Raw genomic sequence first — 18137 nt, 5'->3', positions numbered from 1 at the left:
TAATGTATAAAAGTGTACAAGCAATGCTCATTTACTATGAAATGGCAGGAAAAAAGCTACAAATCTTATACAATTTTTTTTACTGGCTTTACCTAATCATTGACTTAAAATCAATGATCAAAGTAGTCACACATTTTCCATGTATCCCTTTATTGATTAATCAAAGGCTGGTTTGTCGGTTCAATAATCCTAAAAGATGCAAACTGTGGTTAGGGATACAATCATCAGACTAGAGAAAAAGCATGAAAAAAAAACTTGCCAGGTAGACATAAAATTATAAATCATGGTTGTTTAAAAAACAGACACCAGACATTTCTGGGCCACCTGTAAGGCCATCTTCCTTTTACAGGTGGTAGCCTTCAAAACAAGGAATTCATTTGTATCACTAAAGCTGCATAAAGTACCTGGCAAACTAAATGTGTCCTGCCATCACTTTTGAATAAATCCAGGCTCCAAAACATCCCTCTATGGCCTGTCTGCAGCTTCGTCTCTGTCTATTGTATCTCTAAGGAGAGAGTGGATCAAAAAAGGAGGAGGTGAAGTCTGTTAGACTGTTTCCCTCGAAGCTTGTGAAGCGCAGTTTCAGGAGCGGGAACACACCCCAATTACACCCCTTCCGGCTCCTATATAAACAAACGTAACCCTCTTCCCCCTCTTTCGCTCTTGTATTCGAGTTTCACGTGCAAGCAGTTAGTGCAGGGCGGTATACCGGTTCACACCGAATACCAGTGTATGTTTTCGTTATGATATGAATTTTTAATGTACCGCCATACCGGTGTATTTCATCACACAACGTTAGGAATGCTGCGCTGCAGTGTTGCGTTTCTTGCTGCTCAACAAACAGCAGAAGATGTGTGCTGGCCGAGCGAGTTAAAATGATGATAGTTCACACATCACATCCTGGTTTTTAATAATTAGTCAGTAAACTCGGCATTGTCTGACGCAGGCTGGAAACTCTGCACTTTTATTTACAGTTAAAAACATTTCGCTGTGTGTTTCAGCTTCCGTCAAACTAACAGAGCTGCGGTGGCTTCCGGTCTAAGCTTTCAAAATAAAACCTTTGTTATTGTGCTCTTCTTCTTCTTATTATTAACAAACAAAGTTGGGGCTGTAAATTACGGGAGATTCCCGGGAGAAAATGGGAGGGCCGAGGGAGATGCGTCTAAAATATGGGAAAAACGGGAGTGTTGGCAGCTATGATATTACTAATTCACTCATCATGACAGTAAAATAGTCCATCCTAAATCAATCTACTTCAGTAGAGCAGTAGTTCCTCTCTCAACCAGTAGATGTTGTGAACACCTGATTATGCATGAAAAAAAATACTGTCATATACCGTGAAACTGCTTTTATTTTGAAAAATACCGTGATATACATTTTTGGTCATACCGCCCAGCACTACAAGTAGTCTAGGTGAAGCTTTCATAGTCATGCCAGAAACAGATCGTACTTCCCGCATAATTGCATTACCAAAACTTGAACAACCGCTACGATTACTACTCCAAGAGCCAACTCACCACGGATCACGAACTGCAGATCAACCCGTGCGACTTGACTGAAGATTCGTGTGAAACCGGTTCTCCTCTCGTCACCCAGCAGCAGACCGCAGCCAAGCATCCCGGCGGAGCTGCTGCGCTCAGCGGGGCACATGCCGGCCTCACGGGCTCTTCAGCTCACGCTCCCCTGATGTGACACTCCCGGTAGATCTGTAGCTTCCTTGCCCTGTAGTCCCACGGCCACAGCCCCCCCTGGCGGGGCCAGGTAGTATTGTACTACTCATTCTACTCAGACTTGTCAGTATTTATACCAACGGCATGAGACATCAGTTCTGCATCATACGTTATCCATCTCCACTTCTTTGTAGTAAAGAATTCATTATTAATTTAGTCACTTCCACATTGTATTTTTCCATATACCAGCTGCAAGCTTCTTGTGCAGCTACTCTAACGTCACTTGCCATTGCACACCGTTACACGCACTTGCACATTACAAACACCGGGTTGCACGTTGCTAGTACATCTAATCCATCGTCATTGTAGGCATCATCTGCCATTAAACGCATCGTGTCGCACGTTACTAACACAGCTTATCACAAATACTAACCGAAATCTCTCCCTATCGTCCACATTAAAAGCACCAGATCGCAAGCTACTAACACAACTTATCACAAATACAACTAACCTGAAATTGCTTCTATATCATCTGCATCATAAACCCCCCCTGCCATTTCCTCACTACAACTGCAGCGCTTCTCCTAGACAGGGACATCAGGCATTGGGATGCCTGCGACCCATGTGGGTTCCTTACTCCAATCGCAGCATTTCGTTTAGACAGGAACATCAGGCCTCGGGATGCCTGTGACCCATGCGGTTTCCTTACTCCAACCGCAGCGTTTCACTTAAACAGGGACATCGGACACAGTGGTACCAGCAACCATGCCGTTTCCTCACTATGACCACAGCGTTTCGCTCAGACAGGGAGATCAGGCACCACGACACCTGCGACCCATGCCGTCTCCCCACTCGAACCACAGCATTTCGCTTACTTGTAGACATCGGGTCCAAGATGCCAGTGACCCATGCTGTTTCCTTACTCCAGCCGCAGCATTTTGCTTGTACATGGACATCGGGGTCCAGGATGCCAGCGACCCATGCCGTCTCCTCACTCCGACCACAGCGTTTCGCTTAGACAGGGACATCGGGCACCATGTTGCCTGCGACCCATGCCGTCTCCCCACTTGGACCACAGCGTATCGCTCAGACAGGGACATTGGGCACCACGATACCTGCGACCCATGCTGTTTATCTGCCCAACAACAGCATTTCGTTCCAATGGGAACATCAGGAACCGGGATGCCCACAACACCTGCCGTCTCTTCACTCCAATCACAGCACTTGGCTTAGACCAGAACATCGGCATACTCAATAAAACCTTGGCTCCTCGCCTAGCTCAACAGCAGCCTGCTCTCGTCAAGGCTCCTGGCACCGAGGGCTGCCAGCACTCTGCTTCAACCGGGACATCCGCCACCGGGATACCAGCGCCCGCGCTGTCTCGTCATCGAGGTACCAGGATCACCCATATTCGACTACACTGATCCCTGCAGCTCATTTCTCCCGGGCAGTGACACCGGGATGTCATTGCCCCCAAGTGCTACTCCCGCAACTTCATCAGACAGAACCCATGCAAGCCAATTTTGAGGGTTCCATGGTGGATGATCGTTCTCCACCAAATGGCCAGCTGAGACCACACCCTTTCACATGTTTTACGTAACCTACCTGTCGTTCTATCCCGTCACTACGACCATTTCATTATCAACACCCCTTTCACACATTCAACGTAACCTACATTTCTTTCTATCACCACTCCGTTCATTTATCAAAGCCCCTTTCATACGTTCAATGCAACCTACCTGTCATATCTCATCACATCGACCATTTCATTATCAACGCCCTTTTCACACGTTCAACGTAACCTACATTTCTTTCTATCATCACTCCGTTCATTTCATTTTCAAAGACCCTTTCATACGTTCAACGCAACCTGCCTGACGTTCTCTCTCGTCACTTCGACCATTTCATTATCAAAGCCCCTTTCACACGTTCAACGTAACATACATGTTGTCCTATTTCATCACCATAACTATTTCATTATCAACGCCTCTTAGAGCCTCTCTTCATAGCCGAATTCAGACAAGCGCCTAATCATTCCTGGCCACACCAGCACTTTCTCCACATATCATCGTCGCATCATTCTTAAGATCCGCTCAGTCTTGGTGGAGGTTTTGTCAAATTTGTCAAACGTATCTCATTGGTGGTGTGGTCCTTGCTCGTGAATGCATGTTACAAAGCTGGTTCAAAGAAGCTTTACACTGGGTTCCAGTTTCTAGTACCATCAGCTATTCCACAAGAGATAGACAGGCTGCTGTGAACAGGTGAACATATGACACACAATCTCACATTTGGTTAAAATACTGGCACAGTTTACCAGTGTAGGAAACAGACCTCCATTCCCCTTTCAGCCTTGAAATAATCTCTGTAATCTCTGTCTGGATAAGTGAAAAAAATGTTTGTTTCAGAGATGTCTCCCATGAAGTATTTTAAGACTGAGGTAAAAGTGACAACGACACAGTGAGCTGTAGAAAAAAAGATAAACTGTTGTGATTGTAACTCGGGGGAAGCATAAGAACTGCAGCAGACACACAAACACAAACAAAGATTCAGCTGATAAAACAGGCTTTTGTTTTGCTTTGGTCTGAGAAAAATCCTGATCTGTCCAGATTTAGAAAGGCCAAGTGAAGCTCTGTGTCTCGTAGGTAAGCTGAGGGTCTTTGAGTGGAATCAGCTTTTCTTGCTTGTGGTTAACCCCTGCTTATGCCCTTAAATGTAGGGTTTTGGGAGGATGAAAATAACAAGTCATGATGTAATACAATGTCATGACAAATACAGAGTGTTTTTGAATGTTAATGTGTCTTACCACTCTGGAAGTGTTGCTGTAGTCAATCTTGAGGCTGGCCATGGCTTTAACAATGGCCATTATAGACTGGATGGTGTTACTATAAACCACAGCTCGGTACTGCTTACACTCATCTTCTGAGTAGCCATCTTCATGGATGATCCTAAGAACATGTAAAACATACAACATTTCTTAAATCGCACATTAAAATGAAAGTTATGATGGTGCAATGTTTGCAGTTACCCAATCATAAAATGTCATACAAGTCACTAAAAACTGATCATGAGCTGCTACTACTAACATTTGCTAATTAGCACTAAACACAAAGTATAGCTGAGGATGATGTCATTAGTGCTGGGGGTACTTGGTCATAAACTAAAGTATAAGACAAAGTAAATATTGATGATTATGCACCAAAGTAATTCTGAAGGGACCTGAATGCCTTCATCAAATATCATGCCAATCCATCCAATATTTATTGAAACATTTTAGTCCAAACTGCAAATACAAATCTCATGGTGGCACCTTAAAGTCAGAGGACCACCAAAGTCATTAGACCTCACTCTTTGGGGCCCATGGGCATCAGTACAACATTTCTTGGCAGTTCATCCAGTAGTTGTTGAGATATTTTAATCTGGACCGACTGACCAACCAACTGACCAGCAGAAAGACATTGCCATCAATACAGCATGGCTACAAATAAACTTGGCAAAAACAATAAAATAGCCTATATGTTTTCGACCAAGAAGTATAAACTCTGTATCATATGTGACATGTCAGCATACTGTCTAAGATGATGCACTAGGAATAACAGAGTGGAATGTTAATCCAGTTGATGCTGTATCCTGAGTTTGACTCTTGCTTTATTATTACTTTAAATTTGAGAGTGGAGAACTAAGTGTCTGTGCACGGACAAGTGTGAGTCCTTTCTTGACATGCAATCAAGACAGTGGGATGTGCAGAGAGATCATACAAAAACAAATGCACAATAATTCTGAAGTAAAACTGCCTGCTGCTTTTTAATAGTATGTTGATGCAAATGATAATAAATACCAGTAGTGATTTAACAAACACCTAGTTGTTGCACAGTTACATTTTCCTAACTTTCTCTGCTGCAGTGTCTTAAACACAGGATACTTGGATGTGAAATGTTACGTAATAGGCCAGTGTCTTGAGTGTTTTTGTCTTGCAGGCTGATTTATCTCTACGCCTGGACGTGTTAATAACCTGGCTTCAAAAAACGGCAGACTGCTCCTGCTCCAAGCTCATAAAAAATGGATTCAATGCCTGGCTAGCCCACAGGAATGTGAATAATTAAGCCATTTAGGGTCCAGGATATGTGTGTGTATGTGTGTGTGTGTGTGTGTGTGTGTGTGTGTGTGTGTGTGTGTGTGTGTGTGTGTGTGTCCTGATTCATGCACAGACATAACATCTTCCTTACTCAATAAGTGTTAACACTATTCTTGTGCTAGGAGCAGTAGCAGACAATAACAAAGTAGGAGAGGTCAAGCCATCCCCTAGAAACCACATAAAAGAGAGCCATATTTATCTGATCAAACCACAACATAGTTACAGCAAACTATTGAGCATTAACTTCTGATTTGAGAGTTCGGGCTGAGCCTCATAGTCAGTGCCTGAGAGTTTGAGTCAAACACAGAAGATAAGTTCAGTCTGAAAACATTAAGTGGGAGCAAAGAATAATCAGGTGTGGACATGGTATTGTATGGTCTAGTTTGCAAATCTGCAAAGAGATCATATAAAAACTTACTTCATCTGCTTTACAATGGTGCTCTTTCCAGACTCCCCAGCACCTGTTGGAACATTAAAAGATTAGAGTTACAAGGTAGCTTCAGCTGTTGCTGTTGTCTTTGTGAGTGGAATAAAATTGAAGTGTTTTTGCATTCATCTCCGCTTTGAAAGCAAGAACAACCCCATGATGACCTGCCAGTGACATCACATTTTGTCCTCGGGTTGTCTGGTTTATTTACGTTCCATTTTGGAGGACATGATGTACAGATCTGCATGAAGAATTCCCTGATTCATTTCAATGTTTATTTTTCACTCTAATTGAAGAAGAGTGTAGGGAAGAGGGATGGTTTCATGACTGTGTGAGATTTCTGAAGTTTGAGAAGTCATTACAAAACTGTTAGCAAATAAACCTACTTTTTTGAATTCTGAATATAGCGAGCTGTGCTACAGAAACATTGTTGAAATTAGTAAGCCTGAGTGTTTGGCACTTCCCCAGTGCTGTCAAGATCATGCCACCATGCACTGTCCCCTTCACACCACCTGACCCAGCCCTGCCAACAAACATTAGCCCAGCCCGGGTCTGACAGGGCAAGTGGGACCAACAGTGCCCCCCTCAAGCTGTCCACACTCATCATATTCACACACATCCAGTGCTTTTCTGAGAGAGAGAGAGAGAGAGAGAGAGAGAGAGAGAGAGAGAGAGAGAGAGAGAGAGAGAGAGAGAGAGAGAGAGAGAGAGAGAGAGAGAGAGAGAGAGAGAGAGAGAGAGAGAGAGAGAGAGAGAGGGGTGTGAAAGCAATGTCTAGGGCTGCATTTGATGTCATGTGTGCTGTCACTCATGTCTTGCTGCTAGACAGGCAGACAGGCAGAGTGGTACATGAATATGCATGTATTTTGTGTCTGTAGGACAAAAACTACAGTAAGCAACAACCCAAAACACATGAAACAACATACACCATTCATAAATTTAAGTTACACCAGTTACAGATTTTGTACCGCTGCTAAAATTTTCAAGCTCATTTTCACCTTTTCTCTTTGATCTTTTTTGTTCCTGTATTAATACCTGAATGATTCCTGCAGTAGAAACTTTTTAATTTTACTTTCATAAATTATGTAACAAGGCTGCAGCCTCTATTCATTTCCCATTCTAGCTCTAAAAACAGGACTTGATTATTCTTTTGCTATCTTACATCTAGAACATCTACATTTGCCCTCAGTGAGGTAAACGTGTGGAAATTTATAGGCACTTTTATGAAAAGGTCCTGTTTGGGTGCTGGGTTTGGGTGAAAGTGGGTGGTGGAATGTGGAACAGTCTCTCTGTGGACACACACATGCATGAAGGTCATCTTCCTGACTGTAGGGTAAAACACATCCATTAATATTTCAAGCCCAAAGGGAGAACACTTGTGAGCAGCAGTGAAAAATAAAAGTGCATCCTTATTCTTCATGCTCAAGGTGTTTTAGGAGAACTGACAGTGTTGTTGTGCTGCTTCAGGGGAAAACTGACTTTTAATTTCACACTTTTATCGGGTCATCTTATCTCTGCAGCCAGAAGAGAGTAGACAATGATACATAAACTTTTTTGTTCTTATTCATCTTCAAGGTATGAGCTGATTATAAACCAATGATTTATCACTTTATCTCTGTGTGAAAAACATAATCAAATACTCTTGAGCCCAGTGGTGCATTTTGGAGATTGATGTATTAATATTACAGAGTTAATGTAAAGACAGATTTGTCTTTTAACATAAAAAAGAATTGATAGGAAGTTTTTAAATGTGGCTAAGAGTTATGACCAAAGTATACAACAAGTGGGACATTTTAAAACTGAATAAGACTTAAAGTCTACATAAAAATTTACAGCCGTGCAGGCAGCTTGTGAGGCTGTACTTACACAGCAGTGCTTTGAGATAAACGCAAATGCCTGCGCAGAAATGTTCTTACTCACCACACAAAATAAGTGCTTGCGCAAAGTCACCACTGTGTTCATGACACGTGTGTATTTTTTGTGTGAATCAGAATCATTCTAAAGTGACAGGTGCATGTCCGCTATCTACAATCAGCATACCGCAATGCCTCTATTCTAGATAAGGACATCCTTTTGGTTTATCATGAAGAGATCACTGGGCTGATCAGAGAAGTTGAAAAAAGCTGAGTTATAAGAGATGACCCCAAAAGACCCCAAAATAGATGAATTTCACAACAGCAGAAATTCAAATAATCGTGTCGGAGGTAGAAGTCAGAAAAGGCACACTGTACTGTAGTGTGTCCTCCGGAGTGACAATGTCTAAAAAATATATTTTTTAAAGCCTGGGCTGCATTTACTAAGGCGGAGCACCAGATCTGACAGCCCAGGATGAGAGAATGGCAGCAATTATTGGACAGTTATCATTAAGAGGAATTTGTTCACAGAATAAGAGACCACCAAGAACCGTCACCCAGAGGTCACTCATTTCATAATTGTTAAGATGATATTTGTAATTTCTTGTGTCTTTTGTAATTAATAAGGGCAATTCAATCAGAACAACATTTTATTTAAATGAAAATACCATTGCTGCTTTCAAAAGATTAATTAAGCTAAGAATATCATTTGCTTCAGAAAAATTAAGGTAAACCCATAAGGAAAAGTGAATTATTTCACAAATTTATTCAGCATACATTTTGTAATAAGGCATATAAACATACCATCATTGAGACGCTGCATTGAGGCATTGAGTACTGCAGCCCTGTCATCATTTGTGCATATGCATGGTCTGAGGAAGTTCTAAATTTGTTGTTGTTACCTTCTAGTTTAATGTGTTAACATGCTCACATATTCCAGTTACCATCCACAGGGTCAAAGCATTAGCATGGCTAAAAGTAAACATGTCAAAAACATAAAAGTAAAATTCACTAAAAATGAAATTTAGTAAACAATAAAATACTACATAAATTAAAGTAAAAACACTTTTTTTTTTACTGTAAAAAAACGGTCAACTCGGTACAATATATCTAAGTTAAAATTGGCCAATAGTGTTGACTTGCCTATGTACCAGTGAGGCTCTAAAATATACGAGCTATGTTACTGTATCATAAGAGGTGAGCCATAAATTTAAGCGATTTGTTATATTATTAATATTATTATATTATACTTACTGTACAGTGATAGTACAGGGCATTACACATTACTGTAAATAACAAGCTCAATATGAATGAGAGAATTATACACCCTATTGTAGTCGTTGGGGCACAAGTGGGAGATCAGTTTCTTATTTCTTCGAGATGACTAGTCTTTAAGTTGATAATTAGTGTTATTTAACACATTTTTCATAACAACAAACTGGCAGGATCTTAATGTATCCTGATGGGACACTACCATCTAGTCATTCATTTGGGTACAGACATTGCTTTGTCAAAACAAAGCTTAATCGTTAAGGGACACAGGATTCATCAATTGCCACTGAGCAGGATATTAACACAGTGTGTTAAAAGACTGGATGCATGATTGATTTCAACAACTAGAGCTCGAAGATTTACATGAGTATACCAGTGAACATCTACCCAGTAGCAAACGTCTACTTTGATGAAACATTTAGTGCCATTATTACAGATAAATCCATGTTAAATTCTAATTGAACAGATGCGTCTACCGTACATGATCCCTGTGGTTCGACAGAGTTGGAGCCTTAGTGAGGAACGACCAGTACTACAAAGACCGCTCTGTGTGCTGTGCTGGCAGAGGAGACAAGCTCTTTCATTTTAGAGTCGTTACAACAGCCTCAGACTCAGAATCACTTTCTGGCAATGAGAAGATGATGCCACCCTCCCCCTCTTTCTGCTTCTCCAACACCAAGTATTCATATAAGAGTTAGTTTTCAGTGAGCGCCAGAACACACAAAGATAACAACATGATTTGTAGCATGAGGATCACAAGTACCCAAGCTATAGAGAAGAGAACCATCTCTCTGAACACATCCAATACTCTCACAGGCCCACTCACATCGATGACAACTTGGCCACAGTCTCAGTCACCCACTGCTGATAATACAAAGTCTCTATTCATCGACTGATTAGATATCCTGATTTCGGCAAACACACAAACAACCACACATAAACTTGCTGTGGATAAGGTCATTCACCTGTCAAACAGCCCACTGCCCATATATATCTGAGCTAAAGGTTTCTGTGCAGCACCACTGAAGCTAATAGTCAATTCACTGATAAATCATCTGACAGAAAATTGACAACTTGGACAAAGCAAAATCAAGCAAAAGTGCAATATATTTGCTGCTTGTCTTTGTTTAATATCAATGTAAATTGAATAGCTTTGCATTTTGTATGATGATGCAAAGTCATATGGGGCATTTGAGAGGACTGAGTATGGGGGAGCACTGGAAAAAGTAGTGAAGAGAAAAAAGTAGTGGGATGAAGACTATCATGAGTGCCTAGCAAATTCATTATTCATTACAGGTAACCTGCCAGTTTGCAGGTAAACTCAGAGCTCAGTTGCAATTTAAACAGCTACATGCTGAATAAAAAATGGTCATGGAGGCTTAATATTTAAGAGTGTATGTGTTGGCATGACTAACACTCAAGCGTAAGCTGCAGGGAATTCAGTGTAGAGCAGCAGGCAATCATTTGTTTTGTTTCTGCTTTCTGCGTCACTGCACTGCCAGCCGATTAGTGGTTCTCTTTACTACAAGCAATGGCAAATATGAGCATTAGCAGAACTCCCATTTCATTGCAGATCAACCTCCCACTAAATGACCCAGTTAATAAGGAAACACTTTGCACCATTTTGTTTATTAACTATAACCAATCTTTTTATCTATTCTATTAATCCTCCCCAGTTTCATCCTACTGTAGGAAAACTTAAAACATCTGTTATGAACAAGAACTTGTACAATCACCAAAGTGAGTTCTTCTCTAAGGACCATGAATGTCTGTACAAAATTGCATAGCAATCTATGCAATAGTTGTTCAGATATTTTAGCCTGCATCAACGTTGTTTGAAATTGTTTTTCAATTCAATATCCCAATTAATTTAACACATTGTGGTTTTATGCCAAGGTTGGACAAGAAGAAACATGAAGATAGTACTGTAGCAGTATTTTGTTTTTGGTGCAGTTATAGCAAATGTTTTTCAATTCAGTTCAACACAAACTCATTTCATTACATGTCCATCCCTAGTTGGGCAATGAGATCCAGGTAAACTCGTCTGTGTGGAAAAAGAGACATACATCTCTCAAGGCTCCAAGATGACTGAATATTGCATTTTTCATTTTGCATTCAGTAGAGACAAAGAATGTTCACTAGTTTCCAACAAGCCAAGAGGGAACAAGCCAGAAAAGTCAAATTTAAAAAAGCAGCTGTCTCACAAGAAAACAAAGACCATCCTGGCACATTTGACTTATTGGAAAAGTGAGTCAAGCTAAGGCTGCAGGCAAAACATACTCAGCACACTCTTGTCTACAAGAAGCATCATTCTGACTCTGAAGAAAAAGGGGCAAACCGTCACATAGTTGTTAAAATATTTCAGTCTGGACCAAAGTGGTGGACAGATTGAAATTGCAATCCCTAGAGCCATGCCGCTAGCATGGATAAAAATCAGCAAAAAACAGCTATTTCTAGATTTTTACTGCAGCTGAAGTAGAGGAAATGCTCAGCAGAGGATTTTTGAAGTGACAATCACACATAATCTACAAGTGGGTAACCTCATAAATCCATTCTGCTATGTTAACACACAGCATCCAGCATCCAGCATCCAGACCTATACACACAAATACTGTTTCTCTTTGTCACAGCCCACCACCACAGCATTACTTCTGTCAAAAGACACATCTCAGCATATGCCAGTGTCATAGGCCATCTACTGTACTGTCTCAGTGAGTGCCACGGGAAAGTGACTCACTGGCCTGGCTGTGACACAGTTCCTCCTTTGCCCTCATCCTGGCCTGCTGCCCTCACCCGTTGGTGTCACGACTGCTCACATCCAACTAGCTTTTACAGCCATTTAAAGGTTAACTACCCCTGGGCATTGATGACACTGAGCGGAATACACAACAATGATGTAGTTGCTATTTAAAGCCCTGTCATGGTGTTCTGGGGGAGATGACAGACAAAAGCAAATGTGATGTTATTTTATGAGTGCATACATGTACATACAATTTTGACCATTAATGAAGTTCATATGAACATACAGCATCTGATACATAGATAAAAAAATAGAAAATATTAGTTATTTTCAGAAGTGAAATGTCTGTGGGATAATTTATTAAATCTGAATCCAGTAATGAATCTGATTACTTAGTAAGACAACTGTTCAATAATGTAATATTTAAGAACTAAGATTGACATATAAGGGATTATCTTCACAGCCAAAAAGCTTTCAGCTCAATCAGAAGAAGGTAGCAGTTTGTACAGTCTCTCTATTCTGTCCACAGAATAGTTGAACAAGATGCACAGCTACTTTTCTTCCTCTATCCATAACATGATACAAAAGAATGTCAAAGATCTCTGTTTCTGGAAATAGAGGTGTGTGGATCATGGTGGCTAATTACCGATGCTCATCAATAATTGCTTACCTACTGACAAAACTTTTCCGGTTGAGATAGGATCATGTGCGTCCATGCACACAGCACCAATACATTGGAAATAACATAATCACAATGCACATCACTGACTGCTACCATACTGCCTCACGGGTAGGGAAGTATGAATCCTGCTAGATGGTTTCACGGAGAGTGCCTCCATTTTCCACCAAACTATTGCTTGAGGCTAAAGTCAATGCTGATGTTAAAGTGGAAATGCCACTGATGGCTATTAGATGCTGTCTTCAACTGTCTCCCATTCAAAAAAAGTGCATTTTTTCAATCAATAAAATGGTATCAATTGCTAAATTTAGATTTGCTCCGTTAGTAAGATTTGCTATGTGGGCATTGACTGACAGCTATGATTGACAGTTCACTCACCTGCTTCTCTTTAGATTAATGCTACTTGATAACAATACCTGCCCATTACCACAGTGTAGCCAAAGTAGCTAACATTAGCCTAAGTGTGCATCACTCACCCTAAGTGTGCATCGCTCACTTAGGCATTACTTTGAAAAAGTAATTAATTATAGTTACTCATTACGTCTTTGAGTTAGTAACTGAGTTATATCAATGTCAAAGTAATTAATTACCAGGAAAAGTAACTATTACGTTACATTTTAAAAACTGTTCAAATATGTCAAATTACTTGGCTGCCCCAATCAACAACAACTGGCCCAAATCGCATTCAAAATTAAATTATGCTTAAGAAATGTACTAAAAAGAAGTAAATAATACAATTGTACATGTAACAGATGTGCAGCAATTGAATTTTATTCCTCAAAAAGCAATAACAATATAAACTTCTCTTAATATAACTATGAAAACTCTAATAAGCAGCAACACAGAGCTTTCAGGACGCTTTGCTCTCACACACGCTGCATTGATAGTCACACAAACACACACGCATGCAGTCACTCTCTACAGCGCACTCTTGCTCGCTCGCTCCAGATTCCTGGAGATTGTGTCTCATTTGCGCCCTACTCTGTCTTTGGTTATGCCTTAAGTGCAGCCACTCATTGGCAGAGAGAGAGAGAGAGAGAAGCGCCTGTTCGGGCGAAAACCGCTTCAGTGAGGTCTGAAGAAGTAACGCTGCATTTTTTTTTGGCAGTAACGGAAACGGCATTGTAACGGGGGAAACAGTAATTAATTTAATTACTCGTTACTGTTAGTAACACTGTTTATTTATAACAGCGTTATTCCCATCACTGTTCCTCACTGACTGCTGGTGTTGTTCCATTATCACTAAAGACTGCTGCAATAACACCAACACTCAAGTAACCTGCCGCTGATCCGAATGACTTGAACAACTTACGTCCCATCTCAAGCTTGCCATTTCTCTCCAAAATACTAGAAAGAACGGTTGCAGCTCAGGTCCACACCCATCTGTCTGACAACAATCTCTATGAACAATTTCAGTCAGGTTTCCGTCCCCTCCACAGCACTGAGACAGCCCTAGTGAAAATCACAAATGACCTCCTGATGGCCTCTGACTCTGGACTACTCTCCATTCTGGTTCTCCTCTACCTGAGTGCAGCTTTCAACACCGTTTCTCATGACATCCTCCTGGACAAACTAGCCTCCACTGGAATCACTGACATCCCTCTGGCTTGGTTCAGATCATATCTCTCTGGTCGCACACAGTTTGTTCAACTCAAGACATTGTGCTTGTCTCTGGAAGTGAATACAGGTTTATGTGAATGACTAAGAGCATGGTTAAGTGCACTCAAGACTTTCATTTACAGTTTACATTTACATTTTTTTACAACTCACTTGATTCTAGTACAGTGCCCTCTGTCAGCAGGCTATTATTAACTGCCTCCTCTCTTTTAACAGCCTGACATCAAGCCTTTCTCTATCCCACTTTTACTGACTTGCAGATAGAAGCAGATTTTGACTTATTTCATGCAGCCACTCCAACACTTCTGGTTGTCAGGGGGAACAAAACCTGGCATTAGCTTACACTATTACTACCACATGCAGATTCTAGTAGGTGACTGTCTACAAACTAGCATCAGTAGCTCAGGTGTTTCATCCAGCCATAGGCTCTCCTAACTCATTTTAATATGCAGAGCTGATAGCGATGGAGGAATTTTTATATGGATGGATACAGTAAAGTATGTTATCGCCTTGAGTGGAAAAGTAGGTCATCAGCCTCATAGGGAGCAATGGAGCTTCACTGCTTGGCTCTGCAGAGTATCATGCTTACTGCACCCTGACTGTACAGCCAATGTTAACAGTGTTTAATCCCTTGTTATGTGTGCTCACAAGCAGTGTCAACACAATTATGTGACCTGGATGATTAATATGCTACACCCAACAATTCTACATTCAGAATGGCTGCTGAGCATCTTATAACCACTGCAAGAAAAAAAAATCAAGCAGGACATGATATGTCAGACAGTGATGACATAAAGAAGCGAGCGGCTGTAACATGATGTACGCAATGCAGTCAGTTACTGCTGCCTGAGTAAGAGCACAGAGCTTGTAAGAGATGTATAGGCAAGAGACTCTTCATTACTGTCTTCTAATAACAAAGACAAGTGACTTTTACCTTTTATCCTTTTAGATATCAGTGCATCCATCAATCATCCATTTTTGAATTAATGCCTAGAGAGTAGATGTCACCGGCACTGCTCTTGACTGGTCCGTACTTTTCACAGTCACCAATGGCAACTCATTCTCCTGCTCAGCTAACACAATATGTGCCTGGCCACAAGACTCCCTTAAGGTAGTGTAATACACAAATGAAATGCATTATTTTATTGCAACACCAGCAAATGTCCAGCTGACTTTTGATGTTTCAAGAAAGTGACCTTCAGTGCTAGATGTCTTGAAAATAAGTCTGAAGTAGTACTTTACCATTTCCAGCAGCAAAGAAGTCTATCTGCCAGCATGATTTAGTTATAATGATGAGTTAGAACTGTCCTGTGCCTTACACTTGGAGTATATCAAATGTCTTTTTTCCCCCTTAGCAGACTTTGTAATGTTCATACAGCAGTCAAAAAGTCAATTTCACATCTTCGGCTTGTCCCTAGTTTGAATGATGGTAGTACAGTAGCACTGCACAGAGACCTTATCACTCTAATTATATCTCTGCTGGACTGGTTTCCAATCAGTCTTAGAAATGCTTAGAATCATTTTATTATATTTCAAGCTCAGGAGGGAGTGGCACCTGACTAAATTACTAAGCTCTCTGCTTTTAACTTCAGATTTTATTGTACTTCTATCTATAAAATAAATACATATATATATTTCTCTAGTAGAGATTCATGCAGGAAGAGGGAGGGGAAAGGCCAGAGTCATAAGCCTCCTGAGAAAAGAGGGTGAGTAAAACCAGGGATATTGCGGTATTTTCTCAAACATGGACCACTGCATTTCTAAAGAGGGAAGAAAACAGACTCCAGAAATAATCTCACTGCAGCAAACCTTCATATACTGTTTCTGCTATTAATTTTTTAATGGCTATCATGTTTGCAAATACTGGCATGCTTGTACATGTTCACAAATGACTCCCCTTAGTATCCTCTTTTTGTCTACCCACAAGTCTGACTTGAAAATATCTTTGACTTGCTAGATGTTTGACTTTTCCCACCTCTAGATACTTGCAAGTTTGTATGGACAGGTAGAGCACAATCACATCAAATTAAGTTATTGTGTCAAGCTTTTTTCGACTTCTTTGTTTGTTTTTATTACTGAAGGCTCAGTTCATTTGCAGTTCCAAAGAAGCTATGATGTTAGTCAGTTTCTTATCTTACTTAACAAAAAACAAAACATTAAAAATGTTCAGTCCAGCATGCTTGAGTCACAAATAACAACCATTTAATCTCTTAGGTATGACTGCAAGCTCCAAAAATAATTTGATATGGAAACAGTTGGAGAGGTATCTCCTTGGATAACATTCAGACATTGATCTAGTCATTATCTAAATCCTTGGCTCAGACACACAAACAGGGAGCAAAAGGTTGAGCTCATATTACCTCCAGAGAAGCTTGTGCACAAATTTACACTCTACAATTCATCACTATTCAGGCCATATTGGCCCCAAAGCATTTATCTCACAAAAAACAGGTCCAGCTTTTAATAAGTCACTAATTCCTTTTAAATAAAGGTTAGGGTAACAGTAATGGATTATTTTCTTGTTGATTTGGTCTTCAAAAAGAAGAAAAAGAATTTCATAGCTTAAAACTATGAAATGAGAGTACATTTTATTTTAGTTTCAAAGAAAATATCCCAGTTTTACCCACCTGGTCTGTGCCAGGAGAAATGATTGCACACTTGTGCTGCATGTGGCAGGTTGTTGGAAGTATTAAATGTCGCACAGAACATACACCATTCATTTGTGGTCATTTAGAACCAAATCAATACGTAGTAAGCCTTGCTAGAGTCCCTATTAATTACACTAATCAAGCAAATGCGTATTGATCAGTGGTAACAAAACCTGACATGTGGAAACTATTGATGGAAGCTGAAAAACAAGATGTTTCTACCCAGTTAAATAAGCAGGCAATCAAAGAGAAAGATGTTGCTGTTGGGTTTGGAAATTTAACATACATGTCCAGTAGTTTACATGTACATTTAACTTTTGATTGGTCATGTTTGATATGTATAGTACCAATCATTATCAGTCATGTATCAGGACTGCTGTGCAGTAGACACAAATATAAGATATTTTATTGCCAAAATGATCCCACCACAGGATCCATTTATTAGCGTAACAATTTGCCTACTTAAAGCACAAGCAGATCAAAGTCAACCTAAAAATATCTATGCAGCACTCTTGGTGTTCAGCCAAATACATACTACTATGCAATCACAGGGCAGTATGCAATTTATTCATTTCAGTACTTCTAGTATTTTTATGCATTAAATAGTATGAAACAGATGTACACCAACTGATCATGAAGACAAGACAACTATCAAATAAACCTAAAATAAAAGATCTGTTCAATTATTTTAGCATGATGAAACATATATCCACTGCCTCTGCAGATGATATTCCTTTACTTTTCAAAACAATATATTTCTGACTCCTCTTTCATTTCTTTCAGATTATTTTATCCGGCTCAAATACAGAGCTACATCCTGATGACAACCACAAAGTTATTATTTCCCTCTCTGTCAGTATCACAAGCAAACGCTCCCTTCAAACAGTCTATCATGAGTATTGTGTCTTCCTTTTGCACAAAGACGTAATCTGCATGTTAAGATGCATATTTGTGCACACTGTGACACATTTGGCTCGCATGTTTCAAATATACTGTAAATCCACAAGGCCTGGTTGTCATGACAGATCAAAATTGTTCTAATCAGAGTTAATTTGTCTCTTAATTAAATGTGGCAGTTCCACTCTTCTGAAAACTGACA

At 40.2% G+C, this 18137-nt stretch overlaps 1 protein-coding gene across 2 annotated transcripts in view; it reads right to left on the bottom strand.

The window, feature by feature from the left end:
* Window positions 1–18137, bottom strand: part of gnai2b (guanine nucleotide binding protein (G protein), alpha inhibiting activity polypeptide 2b) — a 44621-nt gene that overhangs the window by 11195 nt on the left and 15289 nt on the right. For both annotated transcript variants that reach the window (XM_053315092.1, XM_053315093.1), the window contains 2 exons: window positions 6221–6263; window positions 4474–4615 (listed from right to left, as the gene is read on the bottom strand). In XM_053315092.1, coding sequence (XP_053171067.1) covers window positions 4474–4615; window positions 6221–6263 — 185 coding nt within the window. The remainder of the gene's footprint in view (window positions 1–4473; window positions 4616–6220; window positions 6264–18137) is intronic.

The sequence above is a fragment of the Scomber japonicus genome, chromosome 3, assembly GCF_027409825.1.
Source record: "Scomber japonicus isolate fScoJap1 chromosome 3, fScoJap1.pri, whole genome shotgun sequence".
In the NCBI taxonomy this organism is placed as follows: Eukaryota; Metazoa; Chordata; class Actinopteri; order Scombriformes; family Scombridae; genus Scomber; species Scomber japonicus.
The sequence above is the reverse complement of the archived record's forward strand: the minus strand, read 5'-3'. Positions and strand labels throughout refer to the sequence as shown.